Source organism: Callospermophilus lateralis, chromosome 4 (assembly GCF_048772815.1).
Source record: "Callospermophilus lateralis isolate mCalLat2 chromosome 4, mCalLat2.hap1, whole genome shotgun sequence".
In the NCBI taxonomy this organism is placed as follows: Eukaryota; Metazoa; Chordata; class Mammalia; order Rodentia; family Sciuridae; genus Callospermophilus; species Callospermophilus lateralis.
Genome location: NC_135308.1, coordinates 7,157,347 through 7,177,757, shown reverse-complemented (window position 1 = coordinate 7,177,757; position 20,411 = coordinate 7,157,347). Strand labels below are relative to the sequence as shown.

Genomic DNA, 20,411 nt, shown 5'->3' with positions numbered 1-20,411 from the left:
AGAAGGGTCACTACAGTCACCATGCTGAGCCCCAACCATCAGGATAAGGAGGACCTAAGTCAGGGTTCCCAGAACTACTTCATTCCCTCTCTGAGAATTCAGTAATCTTGAAACTATCAGTAGAAAAACTCACTCACCAGCTATCACCATAAAAATTCAAAAGCAAACTGCTGAAAAATCTGCTTTCTCTGTTCCCACTCCATAAAACTGAACCTCATTGATCCTTTCTTTATGGGATCTTGGATGAGATAATTTCTTGGATTCCTTTGGCCTGAAAAGTTAGAGTATTCTCAAGTACTAAGTTAAAAAGTTACAATACTAAAGTTCAAATATGATCTTTCCCTGTTGAAGGATAGCATGTGGATGCCTCTGAGAAAAGAATCCCAGGCACAGAGGTCTTCACTTCTGTGGGTACGGTGATGGCAAGGACACTTCAAGTCTGACACCCAAGTCATAAAACCAAACTTGTTTAGGAAAAGTGACTTTCATTTATACATAACTGGATATTCATTAAGGTAGAAGTCGATCCCTGATATTTAAACTGCTGGGCCTGTTAACTCTGGGTAACTCTCATTATAGCCTTGTAACATCAACTACACAGGTTACATCTCACCTGAAGTCTACCAAAAGGAGACCCAGAAATTTTATCATGGGTCTCAAGGTAACCAGATAACACACAATAAAATGTAGATATTCTTACCTGTATAGTCAAATAAAGCAAACCCTTTTGCAACTACTCAGCACTAGAAAGTATCCAGAAGCATCCAGCACCCATTTGCCTTCTCATTTTCTGCTGCTTTTTCCTAGTTAAGAGTTTCAACCTCTGCACTACTGAGCACAGAAATTAATTGTCCGTCTATGGTGGGAAGGGACAGCTGTCTCATGCTCTGTAAGATGTTTAGCTACAGCTACAGCCTTTTTCTAGGAGATGCCAATAACATCTTGTTGGTTGGGACATTCAAAAATGTCTCTATGAGAACACAGATACAACAAACATATCGAAATCTCTGGGACACTATGAAAGCAGTTCTAAAAGGAAAGTTCATTGAATGGAGTTCATTCCTTAAAAGAAGAAAAAGTCAACAAATAAATGACCTCACACTACATCTCAAAAAAAAAAAAAAAAGTCTCTAGACCCCGCCAGATGTCCTGTGGGTGGCTATATTGCTCCCAGGTGAGAAGCACCATCTAAGGGTAACCACTATCCCATTTTTTGTGTTAATCCTTGCTCCCACCCCTTTGCCATTTTTGTTTTAACCATCTTTTTTTAGAGGGGCTGCCAAAGGTGCATGATGTTCCCAAGTATCTGTAACTGCCAGGTAGGTCAAGCAGCAAGACACTGACCCTATTCCAGAAGGCAATGCCACAGGAGCCCCTTCCCAGGGACATCATATTATGACCTCCACAGTGCAGTACTTATTCTGGTTTTTAAAATAACTTTGCCACCAAGTATGGCACCTTAATGTCAGAGTTTTGCCTGCTATTTGTGGTTATAGAAGTAGAATCACACTAGATAAACCTCTGTTCATCTTCTTTTGGTCAACATTAAGTGGATGAGTCTTCAACACCAGAGGGCAAAACTATAGCTTGTGGGCCAAACCCAGCCAGCCACCTGTTTCTGTAAGTAAAGTTTTGTGGGAAAGCCACTTTCATTTACATTTTATCTACTGTGCCTTTCACATTCCAATATCCTAGTGGAGTAGTTTTAACAGAGCAATTTTTGTGGTCTGTAAAATTTCTCTGGCCCTGACAGAAAATGTTTGCCAACCCCTGTTCAACATGTTTGCATAAAGCTCTAATAACTCTAATGTATTTCTTTGAATTTACAAAAGTGGCAATGCACTTATCCATTCTACTACTGGTGGGCATTTGAGCTATTACGAGTTTTAGGATCCTTCAAATAATGTCATCAGAATTCTTGTGCCTGTTTCCCAGGACAAGTGCACAGGCATCTGCTAGGCAGGCGTGAAGAGGTCATGCATATCTTCAACTTTTGTAAATAATTCCCAACTGATCCAAATGCTCACAGCCGCCTACACACCATGGGAATCCCCGCTACTCCACATCTTCAGCTACTTGCCATTGTCTTACTAGTTCCAGTGGGTATGCAATGGCATCATACTGTGGCTTTATTGTGCATTTTCCCAATGGCTATTGTGGCAGCATGCCCTGTGGTGTATTTACTGACTATTGAAGATGCCTGATGCTGACTCAAGCTCAGCCAGGCAGGTAGTACATGCCTGCAGACCCAGCTACCCGAAAGACTGAGGTGAGGGGACTGCTTGAGCCTAGGAATTTGGTGGAAGAAGTTACTTATCTGAGCAATCGAACCTCTAACGTGAATTACAAGGTAAAACAAATGACCAAGGGCAGAACCAACATAGAAAAGGCTTTTCTATTAAGCCTCTGCCGGCTGCTGTTTATGGTCTCATTTGGTATTTTCTGCTTGTATTTTAAAAACATCTTTTCTGTGTACTCAAGTGTCTCCTTAAAGCTGACTTTACTATTTGAGATGTAAACTGAATGGATTTATCTTGCCATTCTCACACTCTGAAGGGGGAAAAAGTGTTTGTGGATGGCTACAGGATCATTCAAGAAAAGTGCCAGAACAACATAAGCAGAACCGAGTATCTATATCGCTTCACACAACTGACTCTGAGATGTATAATGCTTACATTAAAGAACTGACAAGAACCTTTCACACTGAGATGACACCTCCTATAAATCTGCAGGTCAAGGACCCTAAAGTTCCCTACCTGCTATTTCCTGCCCGTGGCAAGTGTTCAGTTCAGCCAGAAGCTGGTTAAAATCATCCTGATGAGCAATCCAGTTGTCCTGAAAATACCAAAAAGTTGTGTGAGAGGCAAGTAAGAAATATTTTAGAAGCAAGGGAATCTGGCAATTAATATGAAATTTTAAATGTTTCATCAAAATATCATTTGACAAATTTCAACGGGTTCAAGAAATATATAAACTTGAAATGCTATTCATATAGATCAATATTAAGAAGTTTCTGGAAACTCAAGTCCTGATTTCCATGTGAATGATTTATCAAGTTGAATTATATCAAATACTTAATAGGCAACCTGTGTACTTAATACTAAAATAAAGCAAAATAAAATTACCATTTTTCCCCCAGTTGGGGAAATTATGTAGTTTAAAGGACAAGAGCAGTGAGGAAAACAGAAGCCCTCCTCTTGACCCAACAGAGCCTATAATATTTTGCCCAATTCTGATTACTTACACATGCAGACTTTGATTTTAGAAAACTCTGGGAAAGGAGAAAGGAAGGACTTCAAGCCCCCTGAATCAATGAGTACCCATTTGTAATAAGAGAATGAAGAGCTCCAAAAGAATATAAGCCACTGGGAAGCAGGGTTCCAATGTAGGATTTGCCTCCATGCCTTCCTAAGCATTCCTTTTTAAGAATGCTTAAAGTTAAGGCATATTGACTGGGGTTACTGGGCAATGCTTCTCCTGAGAAAATAAGTAGACCATGTTATCTGTCTCTCAAAACTACATTCAGAATCAACCTTACAGCCAGGTGCGTGGCGCACGCCTATAAGCCCAGCAGCTTTGGAGGCTGAGACAGGAGGGCTATGAGCAACAATGAGTCCTAAGCAACTCAGTGAGACCCTGTCCTAAATAAAATACAAAACAGGGCTGGGGATGTGCCTCAGTGCAGGAATGCCCCTGAGTTCAATCCCTGGTACTTCTCCCCCTACCAAAAAACAAACAAACAAAACACAACCTTACACAGACTCACTCTTAAGTGGCTGAAAATTTTAGCTGTTCCAATCTACTACTCAGAGCTACTGAATTAATCAAAATAATTGTTTACCTAATTAAAGTCATTCTCCTAATTTTCTCCCAGATTCTGTTGGCCACAAGAATTTAGGAAGAAAGTTTCCTTACACAAGGGCAGACAGAAAAATCCTCTCTCTCCTGAAAAGAAGATTTCTATAAAATGAAGACTTTCTATAAAGTTGATCAATACAACTCATTTGGATCTCTTAGCATAAGCAAGTAAATGACCCCACGAGGAGGAGGAAGCATGGTGGTGGAGGGCATGGCACAGGATGGAAGGCCAGGCCAGCCAGGGGCCCTTCCCCTTGCCCAAAACAGAGAGACTACCCGCGAACAGCTGAAAGTGTTCAACCAACTGGACTGGATTAGAAGTTTCATGTTTAAAAAACTAAAGTCCATTATGCAAAGAGAACCCCAAAGGCACACCCCTGCTCACTTCATTATTGATGGTAGCTCCAAGTCCCAGGTGGTTATTTTTAACTTTAACTTTAATATGATCTGTGGCTCCTTGCTCCTGAGCCCCCAAACCCTGTGGAGATTAAACACAAGACAGAGTTAGCACTTTTTTTTTTTTTTTTTAATGTGGAGAGGTTGCCTCTTTCTTCCTGCACCAATTATTCAATTAATGTGTCAACTCTAGGGTGAGACACTATCCTTGCCTCAAAGACAACACAGCCCAGTGGACTCTCAGGAGACAATGTCTGCCACACCAAGGATTCCCTCATAATAATGAATATCAATTCCTTTATCTGAGCCCAAATATAAAACCCACACAGACACTGGGTAACACTCCCCTTGCTGCTGCTCAAAAGCAGAGGGCTGCTACAAATAGAAGACCACAGGAGGCACTGGGAGTCTGTGGCTCTTATCATATAGCATTGCAAAATGACACCAGGAAAGAAGTGGGAGGTATACTCCAGGTCCTGCATCAATACGCTCGTGAGATTCAGGTGAGGAGAGCAAATGCAAAAACCTTTAGGTAAGCATGGCCTGGCTCTAGAGGACCTGAACAACACCCACGTCAAGTAAGCCAAGAGAATGTAATGACAGAAAGGGGCTAGACCTTGCAGGATCTTCCAAGTAAAGTAAAATTTGATTTTTAAAAACCCTTGGAAACCACTAAAATATCAAACAAGGGAATAACATGCTCTAAGGTGTACCCTTAAAAGATCACGCCGGCTGCTGTAGGTCAAAATGGATCCCAAGAGGAAAAGGGAGGTGGGGAGGCATGGGAAGGGTGTTGAGGGGATTGGGATAGGCGATGACAGTGGCTGGGCCAGGGCGGTGGGCTGTAAACACAGAAATTTCCAGAGGACGTGGGAATTAAAGGTTTTAGGCTCAAGTGCAAGGGGAGATGGTACCACTTTCAAAAACCAAGACAACTTGGAAAGGAAAAGACAGAGTGGAGGGGTCAAGAGGTTTACAATAAAAATAACACCCTTGAGGTGCTCACTCAAGCAGAAAAGCCAGTACACAAATGAATTTGCAAACCTAGAGCAGAGGACAGACCTGGACTAGAAACAGCACAGGCACTAGTTGTGGACTTTATGTAACTTAGAGTATGGCATGTCAATGACTGATATCACCAAGAAGTACAGAAAAAGGGCCTGGAGCCGGACCAGAGGAGCTCCAAAGCTCAAGTCTAGAGGAAGAAAAAGAGCAACAAATTTAGATGTGGCTGGTGAGGCCAAAAAAAAAAGGCGGGGAGGGGGGTTGTACTGTGGACACCAAAATACGAGTGTTTCAAGGAGGGAACAGCTGTGCCCAATGCTGCTACAGGGCTACATAATATGAGAACAAAATGGAGCCCACTGGCTTTGACAAGATTACCATAGATCTTGACAAGAATCAATAAGTGTGGAGATACAACAGGAGCCCTACCGGAGTCAGGAATAAATGGAATGTGAGAAAACATGTGTGTTTTAGCTACAGAGGGGAATTAAAAATGACTCGACAGCATGAAGCTGTGAAGGTTAAGTATGATTCCAATGTAACTAATTAAAAGGTGATGTCTAAAAAAGATGCTTATCACAGCAGTTTAAATGAAAAAGAGAGCTAATCTATTTATGTTCTAATTTTATCAACATCTAGAAACACAATTTATCTCAAAAATCACTTATCTATACAAAACATAAATTTCTCTCAGACTCCTAGTAGAAGGATGTTTTCTCCTCATTCATAATCTTTTGGCATGGCTCACGGTTTGGTTTGGTTTGGTTTGCTTTTCTCCAAAATACCTTTCCTTTAGACCACCCCATCTTCTCTAGCATCCTCTGGCCAAACTTGGAATCATCATTGCTCCACGCAGTGTTTCTTGGATCCACAGCCCACTTCTGCTTCCGCCGACCTATAAATTAAAAAGTCTCATCAACAACTTAAGGTTCAAACCAGAGATACAAGGATACACACACCTGCACACAGGACCTGCATGGGCTTCAGTGAACACAGAGTAGATCCAACACCCAGTGGAATGCAGACAACTGGCTCACTTCCCCTTGTCTGCATTAACATACAAATTGACCTCTAAGAGTAAGCTGTTCCCTCTAAATGTGACACACTCAAACAACACTTGATGTGCCATCATCAGTCGGGCCTTCACATTTACCTGTGGGCAGCGACTAAAAACACCTGTCAAGGCCAGCATTATTACCACAGCAACAGGGGCCCTCGTCACAGCTCTCACTGCCACTCAGTATGTGCCAAATGCTATAATGTATTAGATCCTGTTTTCATGGTAATCCTGTGAAGGGAGATATACTCATCTGTACCTTTCAGGTGATAAAATCTGAGACAGAGAGAAAGAAATTGCCTAATGTCCCCAAGCAAAAACCAAATCTCTTATAAAACGTTAACATCCTACTGACTTCAAAGCTTTTCTTAATCCACAATTTACCACTGGTGATAAGATCTTAGGGACTGCCAACTGTACCTTCACACACATGACCTTAAGATAGTAACCATACTCTTCCTTCTCATTCTGAACATCTGAAAGAAATTATGTTTCTCTTTTGGCACTGCATTGATATTCTACTGCATTATAGTTATTTATATCAGTCTTTTATGTTTCTTATTGCACCATAACCTTCTTAAGAGTGATATTTACTTCTTGTCTTTCTTATATCTCATTGCAAGAAGTAAAAATAGAAAAAAAAACACTTTGCCCATATTGGGCACTCAATAAATATGTAAAAAAATGCATGAATAAATAAAAAAGAAAGAAAAGGCAAAAGAAAAAAAGGAAAAAGTAACATAACTGAATCAAGGGACCTGCTTTGAGTCTCATTAAAGTATTCTTTTAGAAGCAAATAAATAACCAACAACCAGAAATTGTTCACTGCCTGCATCAATCCAACACATTGACTCTCAACAGCCGCCTCTGACCATAGCAGTTTAATAACATGATTTAAAACAACATCCAGTCAAAGGGGCACACTGTGCTGCACAAAAAAATCAATTGAGACCTTTAACTACGGGCACCCTGGCAAAAGAAACCCATTAAAGCATGTAAGCAGAAAAAAGTTTACTTACAAAGCAAAATACGCTGGACTCAAATTTATAGTGTTCTACAAGAAAAAGATGACCCAAAAAATGTTCCATGTGGCTCAGTTACCACTTGACTTACCTAGGTAAATATTCAGCATAGCACTGTCTCTGCTAATGAACAGCATACCAGAGATAAGCCTTATTAACCAGTATCCGCTATGCATGCTGGTTAGTGGTGTGTTGGAGTCCATATTTCTGCACTGTGCTTGCCAGAGGTCTTGACTGAGGCCTGGACGAAGGAGTCAGTTCTGAGAAGATTAGCCCACTCTCTGTAGAGAAATGCCTCTAGTCCACGTTGCCTGTTTATGATACGTTCCCTATTTCCCTGCAACATTTCCTCATTCTAGTGTTGTACAAGTTTTCAAGTTTGAGAAATCCTATCAAGAAGACTATCTCTGTGCATGGTATGTACACAAGACCCTAGGTTACATCCAGCACCACCAAAAGATAGCAACGGTGGGGGGGCTGTCTCTGGCAGATCTGACTGACTCACCCCATCTGCTCTGTGCTCAGATGTCAGCCTTGCTAAGACTGTGTGCAAAAAAGAGCTAAGAGCAGGGTGAATGCTACCCTCTGAAAGTCTTGCTGACAAGGTCAGCCTCTGGATGGAACCTAGATTTGAGGAGGGTTCCCAACAGTCAGAACTTGTACAAGCGGCTCACGTTGAACACCACTTTCCTTCTGAGACTTCCCTGTTTGAAGAATTAAGCTTGTGAAAGCTTGTGCCTAGCCTCTCTAGGACTTTGCCCCATGTGTCTTTTCCCTTTCCTTCTTGGTTTAGTATCCTCTAGCTCTAATAAACCTGAATCATGTGACTGTGTGCTGAGTCATCTACCTGAATTCCAGTGAAGACTAATCTGCAGGTGGGCTTGAGTGCCGCAGTCTGGCTGGGCACAAAATCACAAGCCACTCAAGCAGGAACAAACTTTATTTTTGAAACTGCCGCCAATGCCCTGTACGCTCCCAGGATGATTGCCAACCAACGCACGCGGCGTTCTCCTGGAACCCAAAAGGAAGTTCCTCCTCCGGAATTCCCTCCTACCCCACTTCCCCAACCAATGGGAACTCTTCAGGAGTCCCCCCCCAGGTGAACAGCAGGAGTCCAATATCCATATGAATGCAGATCTTAACATAATTATATCATCTCAATGGCTTGCTGGCATCACCTTTCCACCAAAAATGCCATGCATCATATTACTTGGCTGTGGCTCCTAGCATCTCCCCCCTTCTGTTTAATTAAGCAACAAGCAATGTGGCTAGGGACCCTGCCTGTTAGGTTTGTCCAATTCAACATATGGTTCTTACCCGTCATTGGATGAACTGACCTCTAGGCGTCAGCCTCCTGTCTTAGGTTGATACCACTGCAATTGGATCATACCCGTCACTGACTACCGGTCCAGCATATAGCCATACTTGTGGATAGGCCTATGCACCAGTGGGGGGGGGGTGGTGGGGTTCTTTGCCTCACCTCTGTTGGCCCCCAAATTTGGCCTTGGTGCCGATGGGGGGGGGTGAGGTTCTTTGCCTCACCTCTGTTGGCCCCCAAAATTAGACCATCACTAGTAGAAGGGAGGAGGATACAGAAATGCCATGACACCAAGTCAATTGATGGCTCCTTAGGAAAAATTGCATCACATCAGCAAAGATACGCCAGCACTACCATAATTCGCTGCATCAACAGATAGATCACAATGCATACAAATGATACATAGTCCAGGCAAGTTCTGTAAGCAGTTCAGAGTGGAGGAATCTATCAATATGTCCATTTCCTCCCAAAATAAATTGACTCCTTGAATAAGCATTACTTGTTGAGTTATTATTCATTGATGCATCAGTTTATACAGTTTGTTGTGATAACTATCGAAGAAACTGTAGTTTGGTTTTATCTTTGTCTTCACCGGCACTGGGATGAAGATAGGAATTCTGACAATGATGCTAGAAAAAATTATGTAACATTCCAACAGGTACTAAGAAAACAATTTTCTGAACAATTTACATAATCCTGAACAGAATTATTAAATATAATGAAAAGGAAAGGTGAAGGTAAACAAACAGATCTGTTAACCTCCTTTTTGTTCATATATTAAAACAATCCTCAACAGCTGTTTACCCAATTTAAATTAAACCATTAAAATCACGTGAATACTAAAAAAAAAATTCGGATCCATTTATTCATGAGTGCTCCTCATATATGATATATGGACATACGCACATATAGACATACAACACAAAACAGAAGTGTGCACACGTAACATACAACACATAAGACAATAGTAAAGGCTTTGTAGCTTTATATAGGTGAAATCTTCATTGCAAAGTTTAAAAACTCCACAGTCAAAAAATAAAACTGATCAGAAAAACATTAACCTAGGTCTGTATGAGCTCAAAAATAAAATAGAACTTTATGATGTGGGAAAAAGCAATAATAAAATAGATATTGAAAAAGCATCCTGGTTAATCACTGTCGCAGATGTAAGAATAGCAAAGCTGGAGTTCTGCATATCAGCTGTTATGGATTTGAGTCAAATCATCTTCTTTTTGGTCTGTAGAAATTGTTTTGGTTAATCTCTCTGGAATCCAAATTGGCTGCTATTCTCCCTGTGGAAACACACAAACAGAGCCCCGACTCCAGATAATCACTGGGTCAGGACCTTTCCATTGTCCTATTAGAATATCCTTCCAAAGTACCTTAGGCTTATGTACATTTTTTGGATACAAATGTCTTTCTGCAGCACTAAGCCCTGATGAATCCAAATTTAAAAAGTTTAGAGTAAAAAGGGTTATTTTAAGTTTATCTTTGGGGGATATATACCCCTTTCCAATTCCCTCCTTTTGTTTTAATAAGTACATTTTAATAGTTTGATGAGCTCTTTCAACTATGCCTTGTCCCTGTGGATTGTATGAAATTCCTGTTATGTAAGTAATGCCAAATGATGAGCAAAATTGTTTAAAAGAGGTAGAAGCATAACCAGGACCATTATCTGTTTTAAACTGTTTTGGAACGCCCACAGTGGCAAAATTTTGTAAGCAATGAGCTATAATATCTTTAGTTTTTTCTCCGGCATGAAGGGAGCCCATCAAAAATCCGGAAGAAGTATCAACTGTAACATGCAAATATTTTAATTTTCCAAATTCTGGCAAGTGTGTGACGTCCATCTGCCAAATATGGTTAGGTATCAGTCCTCTAGGATTGACTCCAAGATTAACTTGTAGTAAAAATGTCACACAATTTTGCCATTGTTTTATTATATGTCTGGCTTGTTCTTTAGTTATTTTAAAACGCTTTTGTAAAGTATTAGCACTGACATGGAACCTTTTATGAAAATTTATAGCTTCTTCTATTGTGGAGAAAATATGTATGTTATGTGTAGATTTATCTGCTAATTCCTTGTCCAAACTAAGGGCTCCAGGCAATCCTGTATGTGCCCTGATATGTCCTATAAAAAATGGATCTTTTCTGTCCCAGATTAGACTTTGTATAGTGGAAAACAAAGAGAAAACAGTAGAAGAAGGGGAAATCCTACCAGCATCTTCAAGGGATACTATAGCATTAACTATATACTGACTATCAGAAAATAAATTAAATACAGAATCTTTAAACATCATAAAAGCTTCTAATACTGCATTAAGCTCTACCTTTTGAGCTGATTGTTTGGGTAAAATGTAAAAGTTTGATCAGGGGTAACTACTGCTGCAGTACCATTATTTGACCCATCAGTGAATATATTTGGAGCATTCATGATAGGGGTTTTTCTTGTCATTTTTGGAAAAATTACAGGATGCTTAGACCAAAAAGACAACAAAGGATTAGACGGTAAGTGATTATCAAATGAAGCATTAGGTTTACACATGATTATTGCCCAAGTATTTAACTCATTAGCTAACTCATCAATTTGATCCATAGTATATGGAGTAATAATTTTATTGGGAGAAATCCCAAACACTCCCTTTGCTGCTTTTATTCCTTTGAGTATTAATTGTCCTACAGCCTCAGGATATCTAGTAAGAATAGTGTTAGGAGAATAAGATAAATGTATCCACAATAATGAACCTTCTTGCCAAAATATTCCTGTAGGAATATTTTTTGTTGGTAGTACAATAAATAACAAAGGCAAACTTATATCAATTCTATCCAAATGCATATTTTCCATATGTTTCAATGATTTTTAATGCCTTTCTTGCTTCATGCGTTAACATGCGTGGTGAATTTGGATCTGATGGACCTTTTAGGATATCAAATAAAGGTCCTAGCTCTCCTGTTGGTATGCCTAGATAAGGCCTTATCCAATTTATGTCTAGCAATAATTTCTGAAAGTCGTTAAGTGATTTGAGTTGATCTACTCGTATTTGAATTTTTGGTGGACGGACCATGGTTGAGGATAATAGAACTCCTAAATAATTAATTGGAAAATTTAATTGTACTTTATCTATTGCTATCTCTAGATTATAATTTTTTAATAAATTTGTAAGTGTGGCATAACATTCTAGCAATGTGTTTTTATCTTTATGTGCCAATAACACATCATCCATATAGTGAAATATTTGTAGTTCAGGATTTTGATTTCTAAGTGGCTGGATTGCTTTCTTAACATAAATTTGACACATAGTTGGACTATTAGCCATCCCTTGAGGGAGTACTTTCTATTCATATCTCTGATCAGGACCTTCATGATTTAGTGCAGGGATAGTAAATGCAAAATGTGGACTATCCTCAGGATGAATTGGAATTGAAAAAAAAAAAAACAATCTTTAATATCTATAGCTAAAACATACCAGGTTTTTGGTAAAGCAGACAATTGGGGAATCCCTGATTGAGCAGGTCCCATAATAACCATCTCATTATTAATGGCTCTTAAATCTTGCAATAATCTCCATTTACCATATTTCTTTTTAATGACAAAAATGGGAGTATTATGGGGAGATACGAAAGGTTATATATGTCCCTCCGCTAATTGTTGTTTGACCAGGTCATGGGCTATTTGTATCTTTTCTTTAGTCAGGGGCCACTGAGGAACCCACACAGGTCTTTCTGATTTCCAAGTAATTTTGATGGTCTCAGTGGCCCTTTCTGAAAATCCAATCCATGTCTATTTATTCCTTGATCTATTTGAATTGGTGCTGCTATACCTTGTTCTTGTTCTCTTAATCTTTTTTCTTTCCTAAAGTCTAGTCCTAGTAGTGGGCGCGTTAGGATTGATGTTATTTGTTAATGTCAAACCTAATCGATCTAGGACATCTCGTCCCCACAAATTTATAGGAAGATGATCCAATACATAGGGCTGTATAGTTCTTTCACATCCTTCAGGATCCTTCCAATCTAATACCATTGCACTTCTATGGGGATTAGTCGCCACTCCTAGGCCTCAAAGCGTTTGAGTGGCTTGTTGTAATGGCCAATGTTTTAGCCAAACTTGACGAGATATGATGCTAAGGTCAGCACCTGTGTCCAGTAGCCCATTAAATTCATGTCCTTGAATATTTAGTTTTAGCATGGGGCTAGAATCTAAATTTAAAGACAGCATAGCCCAATCTACACCTGTGGAGCCTAATCCCCTGGAACCTCTTTCTACAGTATGACTAGAAAATTTATCATGCAGGCTGGGTATTATTAATAACTGAGCTATTCTATCTCCTGGTGAAATTACTGATATACCTTTTGGAGAATTAGCTATAATTTTTATTTCACCTTCATAATCGGGATCAATTACCCCAGGACTTATCATAAGTCCTTTTAGTGTAGAAGAACTGCGTCCCAATAATAAGTCTACTGTTCCTTGGGGAAGAGGTCCTTTTACTCCTGTGGGAATGATTTGAACTCCCATCTCTGGAGTTAGTACTGCTCTGGCGGAGGCGCAGATGTCCAACCCTGCACTCCCTCTAGTTTGTCTGATGAGGGATTTAATGGATAATGTGTCCTGGGCACTACCCTGATGGAGTTGCTGGGTTCCTCCATTGCCCCGTATATTTGTGATTTTGGGCCCCGGAGCGTTGGGCCCTTCAGTCCGTTTTTTGGCAATGGAGCCTGAAGCCTTTCTCCACGATATCGTGGGTAAACACTTGGTCCTTGTCCGTTTTTTGATAACGGAGTACCCTCTATGATGTTTTGAGAACGGCATTCATTAGCCCAATGTCTCACTCTATGGCATCGTGGGCAAATTCCCGGTATTCTATTCCTTTGATACCTAGCTTTGTTAAACCCTCCTCCTATGGGGCAACTCCTTTTAAAATGTCCTGTTTGATGACAATTATAGCATGTTTTTGGCCTGGCATCTAAAGCCTGTTGTACTGCTGCCAAGACTTGCCCTTGTTCATTAATGTCTCTACATAATTTAATATATGTGTTTAAATCTTCATGTCTCCATGGTCTAATGACCTCTCTGCAGCAATGATTTGCTTGGTCATAAGCCAGTTGTTTTATAAATGGCATTGCCTGTTCTGTATCCCCAAATATTCTAGAAGCTGTTTGAATAAGCCTATCTACAAATTCAGCGTAAGGTTCATTAGTTCCTTGTATTACCTTAGATAATTGTCCTTGTAAATCTCCATGCCCCTGTAAAGTTTTCCATGCCCTAACCGCATCTACAGCAATTTGTGTGTATACACCAGGATCATATTCAATTTGTTGCCATTGACCCTCATAAGGTCCTTTTACTAACAACATTTATAGATTTCTTTGAGGGTAACCGGCTACAGCATTTCGCCTAGCTGTCTCCGTGCAAAATTCCTCATTGGCAACCTTCCATAACAAATATTGTCCTCCATTTAGCACAGATCAACACGTTAGCCCAATCTGCTGGTGTCATGTCCAAGTTGGTAATAGATTCGACCATACTTATGGTAAAGGGTGCTTGGGGACCATAGGTTGTTACAGCCTCCTTTAACTGCTTCACTGTTTTAAAATCTAAAGCATGGTGAATTCGTTGCCCTCCTGCCTGCTCAAGCACAGGGCATGCTAATCTTTGAGGTCTTGCCTCAGGATTCCGTCCATCAACTACGGGAGTTGAGAGCCATTCAGCTGTAGATGGTTGAATTACGCCCTCTGTTGACAGAATGGAGTTAGCAGCAGCCTCCTGTTGTAGTTCCCCCCCGATGGTTGTTTTTCCTCTAAGCTTTCTTCCTTTAAATTTTCCTGTCTGACCATCTCGAGAGACCTTCTCTTTTGCTTGACCTAACATGTTTTCTACCATAGTCTGGACCTCTAACAATTTACTTAACAGTCTTTTGGTTTGTTTCTTACTAATTTCTAATCTTCTATAAAGGTAATGCAACCCAATAAGATAGCATAAAACAAAACCAAAACAGAATGAAACAAAAAAATCGTTGTATCAATTTTCTCTTTCTCAGGGGCGAACAACTTCAAACCTTGAGCCAACCATTTTTCCCAATTTGCCTGAGAAAATTCTAGGGATAGGCAGCTTGAAACAAAAACAAAATAAATCAAAACAAGAACACATTGTTTTTAGAAATGGTCACCCATTCTCTTGCCTTCCCTTAGGGGCGAGCAATTTTACCTCCAAGCTTCAGGCGTTCCCCATACGGGCCACCAAATGCCGCAGTATGGATGGGCACAAAATCACAAGCCACTCAAGCAGGAACAAACTTTATTTTTGAAACTGCCGCCAATGCCCCGTACGCTCCCGGGAAGATTGCCGTCCGATGCACTCGGCATTCTCCCGGAACCCAAAAGGAAGTTCCTCCTCTGGAATTCCCTCCTACCGCACTTCCCCAACCAATGGGAACTCTTCAGGAGTCCCGTAGCAGGCCAAGGTGAACAGCAGGAGTCCAATATCCATATGAATGCAGATCTTAACATAATCATATCATCTCAGTGGCTTGCTGGTGTCACCTTTCAACCAAAAATGCCATGCATCCTATTACTTGGCTGTGGCTCTTAGCACTTGAGGACCCTGAGACAACCTAGAACAGCAGTATAAGGGACAGCACTAGGCCTCAAGTAGAGTGGACTGAATCTGCTAAATCATTATTTGGGACAATGTGTTCAATCATTCTCTAGCAGGGGCTCCTCCTATTTGGAGATCTAATTGTAAATGGCTCCACCAGGATATGTTTCAGGTCACCCCAATAAACAACCCTCTCTACCAGAGATGCAATGGACTTCACTTTCAGTCACTCATGCCTGATAGCACACAGCTCTGCCAGCACCAAGCTTACTATGAATAGTGCACTGAGTCCCAACAGCCAGGATCAGAAGTTCTACCTTTTCTATTTTTCAAAAAACACTTTAAGATATTCAAGAGCTCAAAATACACTGCCCATGTATTTTTTATTAAAAAGTTATTCAACGGGCTGGGGTTGTGGCTCAGAGGTAGAGCGCTTGCCTAGCATGTATGAGGCACTGGGTTCAATCCTCAGCACCACATAAAAATAAATAAATAAATATAAAAGTATTTTGTCCATCTACAACTAAAAAAAATATTTTAAAAAAGTTATAAGACATATTCAAGATTGAGAAAATTGCATATGAAATTTTAATGCAATGAACGTTAAAAGCCATTAATTATAGTATTATAATTATAAAACGTAATGACTACAGGTCAAAATTTGTCTTAGCCAGGCACAGTGACACATGCATGTAAACCCAGCAACTTGGGAGGCTAAGATAGGAAGATCCTAAGTTCAAAGTTAGTCTCAGCAACTTAACAGGGTCCCATGCAATTTAACGAGACCCTGTCCCAAATTAAAATATAAAAAAGGGCTGGGGATGTGGCTAGTGGTTAAGCACTCCTGGGTTCAAACTCTGGTACCATAAATAAATACATAAATAAATAAATAGGTCTTCGAAAGGAAACATCATGGAAAAAGTAATATGTTGATTTAAAAAAAAAAAAAAAAAGCCTGGTCCTAAAACTGCAAACTATATAAGACTGAGAAGTGAGACTAATAAAATATTTGTCTTACATGAGGAAGACTAACAGAATAGTATCTGATATTTAAACACAGGCTGAAGATTTTTTTCTTTTTTGGCAGTACTGGGGATTGAGCACCAGGAATTGAACCCAGAGGGAGTTAACCACATCCCTAGCCCTTTTATTTATTATTATTACTACCATTATTATTTTGAGACAGTTGCTTAGGGTCTCACTGAGACTGGCTTTGACTACAATCCTCCTGCCTCTGCCTCCTGAGCCACTGGGATTACAGGCATGTGCCACTGCACCCAGCTGAAGAATGTTTTTGAGAAATAAAAAGAAAACCATTAGTAAATTTAAAAAGCAGAATAAATGAAATGTTGAAAAAAGCCTAAATATAGACCATTCAGCAAGAATAAAGGAAACATCATTTTATTGAAGTGAAAATATTCACTACCTTATGTTAAGTAGGGGTAAAAAGTAGTATACAAAACTGAACCTATAGGATGATCCCATTTTTATAAACTATCGGAAAAAAATCATTAGATAGTCAAATTATGGGACTTTTCTATGCTTCTACTTTCCAATTTCTAAAATGAAAACTCTAATCCTAAGTATCTAATCACAGGGAATGACATAAATATTAACTCAGCAAATTGTGAAAAAAGATAACACATGTTATATATATTATCATGACAAACATTTGAAAATTTGTAATCCTGGAGGAAAGAGAACTGAAAACATTCTCTGGAAATCATGCAGTTTGAATTACTGATACCTCCAGATAGCACTTTACACCTATATACCATATAACACTCCAAACTGTTGTCAGATAACCATCTCATGAGTTTTTAAGCCAAAATAGTGAGAAGAAATTTTTAAGACTCAGAACCTAATCAAGGAAATAGGCATAAACAAATAGCAGAACCAGGGCCAGTGTTCCCGAGTGCATGCTGAATTAAGCATTCATCAAAGACTGAGAACCAGAAAAGATCTTAGCAGTCTAGGTTCCAATTTCCAGGTCATTTTTAAAGGCTCATAAGAAAGAAATTTCTTTCTATGAATTTCTATTTAAAAATAATGAAAAATTCCTGCTCTTACTGGCAAAAATGTGAAGATGTAGAGATCACCACATCAAATCAGAAGATTTGTAAAACAGGGATGTCAAATTGGGATTGTGAGATCCCTGTAAAACAGGGATCAAATTCCTTTGGTGCTCCTAATCCTTCAATGGTCTCTTAGACAATAGGAAGTTGACAGCATTTATTGTGCAAAATCCCTGCAAAGCTGCTGTCGGTCTGTAAATAAGGGGCTTCTTTCTGCTCATTGCTCAGCCAGCATACAACTTCCAAGTTAAGGGCCGGCTGTTCATGACTATGGCACGACTGCCACCTGGTGGCAAGCAACCTTAGCTACATGTCCCATCCAGAAGTCGGTTTCTCCAGGAAAGAGGAATTAGTGGACTTCACAGAAGGTAAATGTCTAAAGCAGGGTTGGGCGCTGCGGCCAAGACTCCAGAGAGCAGTAACTCCAACTAACAAGCTCCTGGACACACTCGTTAGCCTCGCACCCCCACCCCAAGGCTGACTGCCTGTGTTTGACGTTCTGACCCTTTGCTTTTCTTTTTCTGGGTCCAGTTCATCTTCGACAGTTGGATTTCACAGCCTGGAGAGATCCTGGGGCCCACTTCCTCTCTTTAACCTGGGGAAACTGAGGGCCTGGGAAGTGAAGGAACCAGCCGGAGTCCCAGGACGTCCTGCCTCCCTCTCCAACGCACTGCGTGCGTCCAGGTCCGAGAGTGAGGACCCGCCTCTCTCTAGCCGACCGGCCGCTAACTTTCGGCAAAGGCAGGGCTGAGCCATCTCTGCGGCCGACCGGGCGAGCTGAGCCCTGCTTCGCCGCCCGGACCCCGACCTCGGTCGCCCCCGCCCCACTGAGCGCCGGCCGGCACCTTCCCCCTGGCGCCGGGCTCGGGCCTCCAGGTCTGACACTCACGCTCCGCCAGCATCGACATGTTGGGTGCAGCGCGCGGGCCTCCGGACTTCGGCGACTGCTGAACCAGGCGGCCGCGAGCCCACAGGGTGGAAGCGCGGGACCAGCACGCCAGCAGACGGCAGCGGCGGGGCGCGTGCCGGTGACGTCAGCAACGCGCGACTCTCCGCGACCCAAGGCGGCGGGGCGGGGGCGGGGCCATCGCGGAAGGGAGGGGCGCCAGGGCGGCGGGGCGGGGCGAGAGGCGCGGCCAGGCCGCGGGCTGGAGCGCGCGGAGTCGCTGACCCGCCGTCTGCCCGCACGCAGCGCTGTCTCGGGAGAGGGAGCTCTGTGAACACCGCCCTTAGGGTCGCGTTCTGTGAACGCTGAGCACCAGGAGTTGAGGGAAGACGCGGCCCCGCAGAGTCCGCCCCTCCACGTCCCACCTGTGCTCCCCGGGAGAGGTAGCCAGGAAGGCGAGGGAGGGCCGGGAAGGCGAGCGGGCGTCTCCACCGTCTGCCCGTGGATCCCAAGTTGAGCAGATTACTACCTCGGGAAAACGTTCGTGTCCCGTAAAGTGACACCTCAACAAGGCCAAGGTTTTAGTTTCTTTTCTCCACTACAACACACGCCCTGGAGCTTCACCTTTGTCCCATCCGCGTCTGCATCCATACCAGCGCCGAGCAGAACAATTCGAATATTGGCAGGGGCTTCGTGGATGGTCACAAAAGTGGATTCGTGTCTGTGTCCAGGAGTAAGCGATTAGAACTTGGGGCGGACAGTCAGGAAGTGGTTTTGGACAGGTGACTCTTCTGGGAACTTCAGGACAGTGCGGAAGGAAGCCTTCCCCAGGTGCCAGGAGACCCCGCGTGAAGCTTGTCTAAATGAAACTCAGCTTTTAACTAGGATTCTAGACACTTAAAGTAAACTTCTCTAGCTTCACAAATGTTAGAAGAAACGCCAAAGAATATTTACAGCTTCATTGAGTACCCAGGAAGTGAGGGAGAAGACAGGGTGCATGGATTTTCACAGCCAAATGAGGAGGCAGGTATCTTGTGAGGTGGAGGACAAGGTGCAAGTAGGGATTGAGACTTAGGAAGACAGGATCACGAAAGCCTTACTATAATTAAGAGATCGTTTTAATTATAGGAAAGTACTTCTCCCCTCTGTGCTGCTATTCGTCATCTGTAAAATATGAAAAATAATGCCCACCTTGTGCACTTGCTGCAGTCATGAAGTGCTGCGTCTCAAGTGCTAGCAATGGCATCTCCCACCTAGTAAGCACCCGATAGGTATGATATTAAGTAAAATGGAAATTAGGGTGATTATTTCAACAAATATTTATTGTTTCAGACATATGCTAGGAGCTAGAGTTACAAAGATAGACAGAAACAAACATTCCTGGCCACTATCCTCATTGAGTTTGCTTTTGAGCAGGGAAGGTGGACGTGAATCAAATAACTACATACATGGGAGCAGAACTGTAATTTTAATAAATGATACAAGGGAGAGTCACAGGCTAGAAAAGAATATAAGATAAAGACAAAAATTAGGACTCATATGAATCAGAGCCATGGGCCGTGATGATGTGTGCATACAGAAAGAGAGCATGTTACAGAAGCTCAGAGTGGGAAAGCACTCCCCAGCCAAGACCAGTGTGAAGAGAAAGCTCTGTGTGCATCCTGGTCCAGGGATGCCTTCTGGCTTCCTAGCAGCAGTTCTTGCCTGAGGTTCCTCCTCTGTTCCTGTCAAAATTTTATGACATTAAGCTGTAAGCCATTATTAAAGGGCCCTGAAAATCCTCAAAGCTCAACCATCAAGACTCATGCCCAGAGATCCATATTAACATTATGATGTCAACAGAGAAATCCAATTCCCTCATTGTCTTAAAGCTTTTGTTTATTGTCCTAACTTAGCCTCCCTTAACCTTTCATGGGATAGTGGCAATTTACTTTCTTATATCCTAAGGTATATTCAGGGGCAGCTGGTGGGAGAGGGGAAGATGGTGGGGATGGGGACAGAGATGCTGCAAAGGAAAAGAGCAGAAGCAGGTGAAGGGCCAATGAGGACAGTAGAAATGGGTGATTTCTGATTGATTACACACTTTAAGTTTCAAGGCCTATGCTGCTGCCAGAACCCCTGATCTGAGTGAGAAAGCATCATGTCAGGCAGGGCCTCCACCAGGCAGGGAGGAGTGTACACTGGAGTCGCCTGAGGAAG

At 41.7% G+C, this 20,411-nt stretch overlaps 1 protein-coding gene across 2 annotated transcripts in view; it reads right to left on the bottom strand.

Annotated features, from left to right (window-relative positions):
• Window positions 1-18,343, bottom strand: part of Pinx1 (PIN2 (TERF1) interacting telomerase inhibitor 1) — a 73,793-nt gene extending 55,450 nt beyond the window's left edge. For both annotated transcript variants that reach the window (XM_076852258.2, XM_076852259.2), the window contains exons 1-4: window positions 18,216-18,343; window positions 6,045-6,154; window positions 4,244-4,336; window positions 2,757-2,835 (exon numbers count right to left, since the gene is read on the bottom strand). In XM_076852258.2, coding sequence (XP_076708373.2) covers window positions 2,757-2,835; window positions 4,244-4,336; window positions 6,045-6,154; window positions 18,216-18,234 — 301 coding nt within the window. In that variant the 5' untranslated portion in view covers window positions 18,235-18,343. The remainder of the gene's footprint in view (window positions 1-2,756; window positions 2,836-4,243; window positions 4,337-6,044; window positions 6,155-18,215) is intronic.
• Window positions 18,344-20,411: the final 2,068 nt, after the last annotated feature.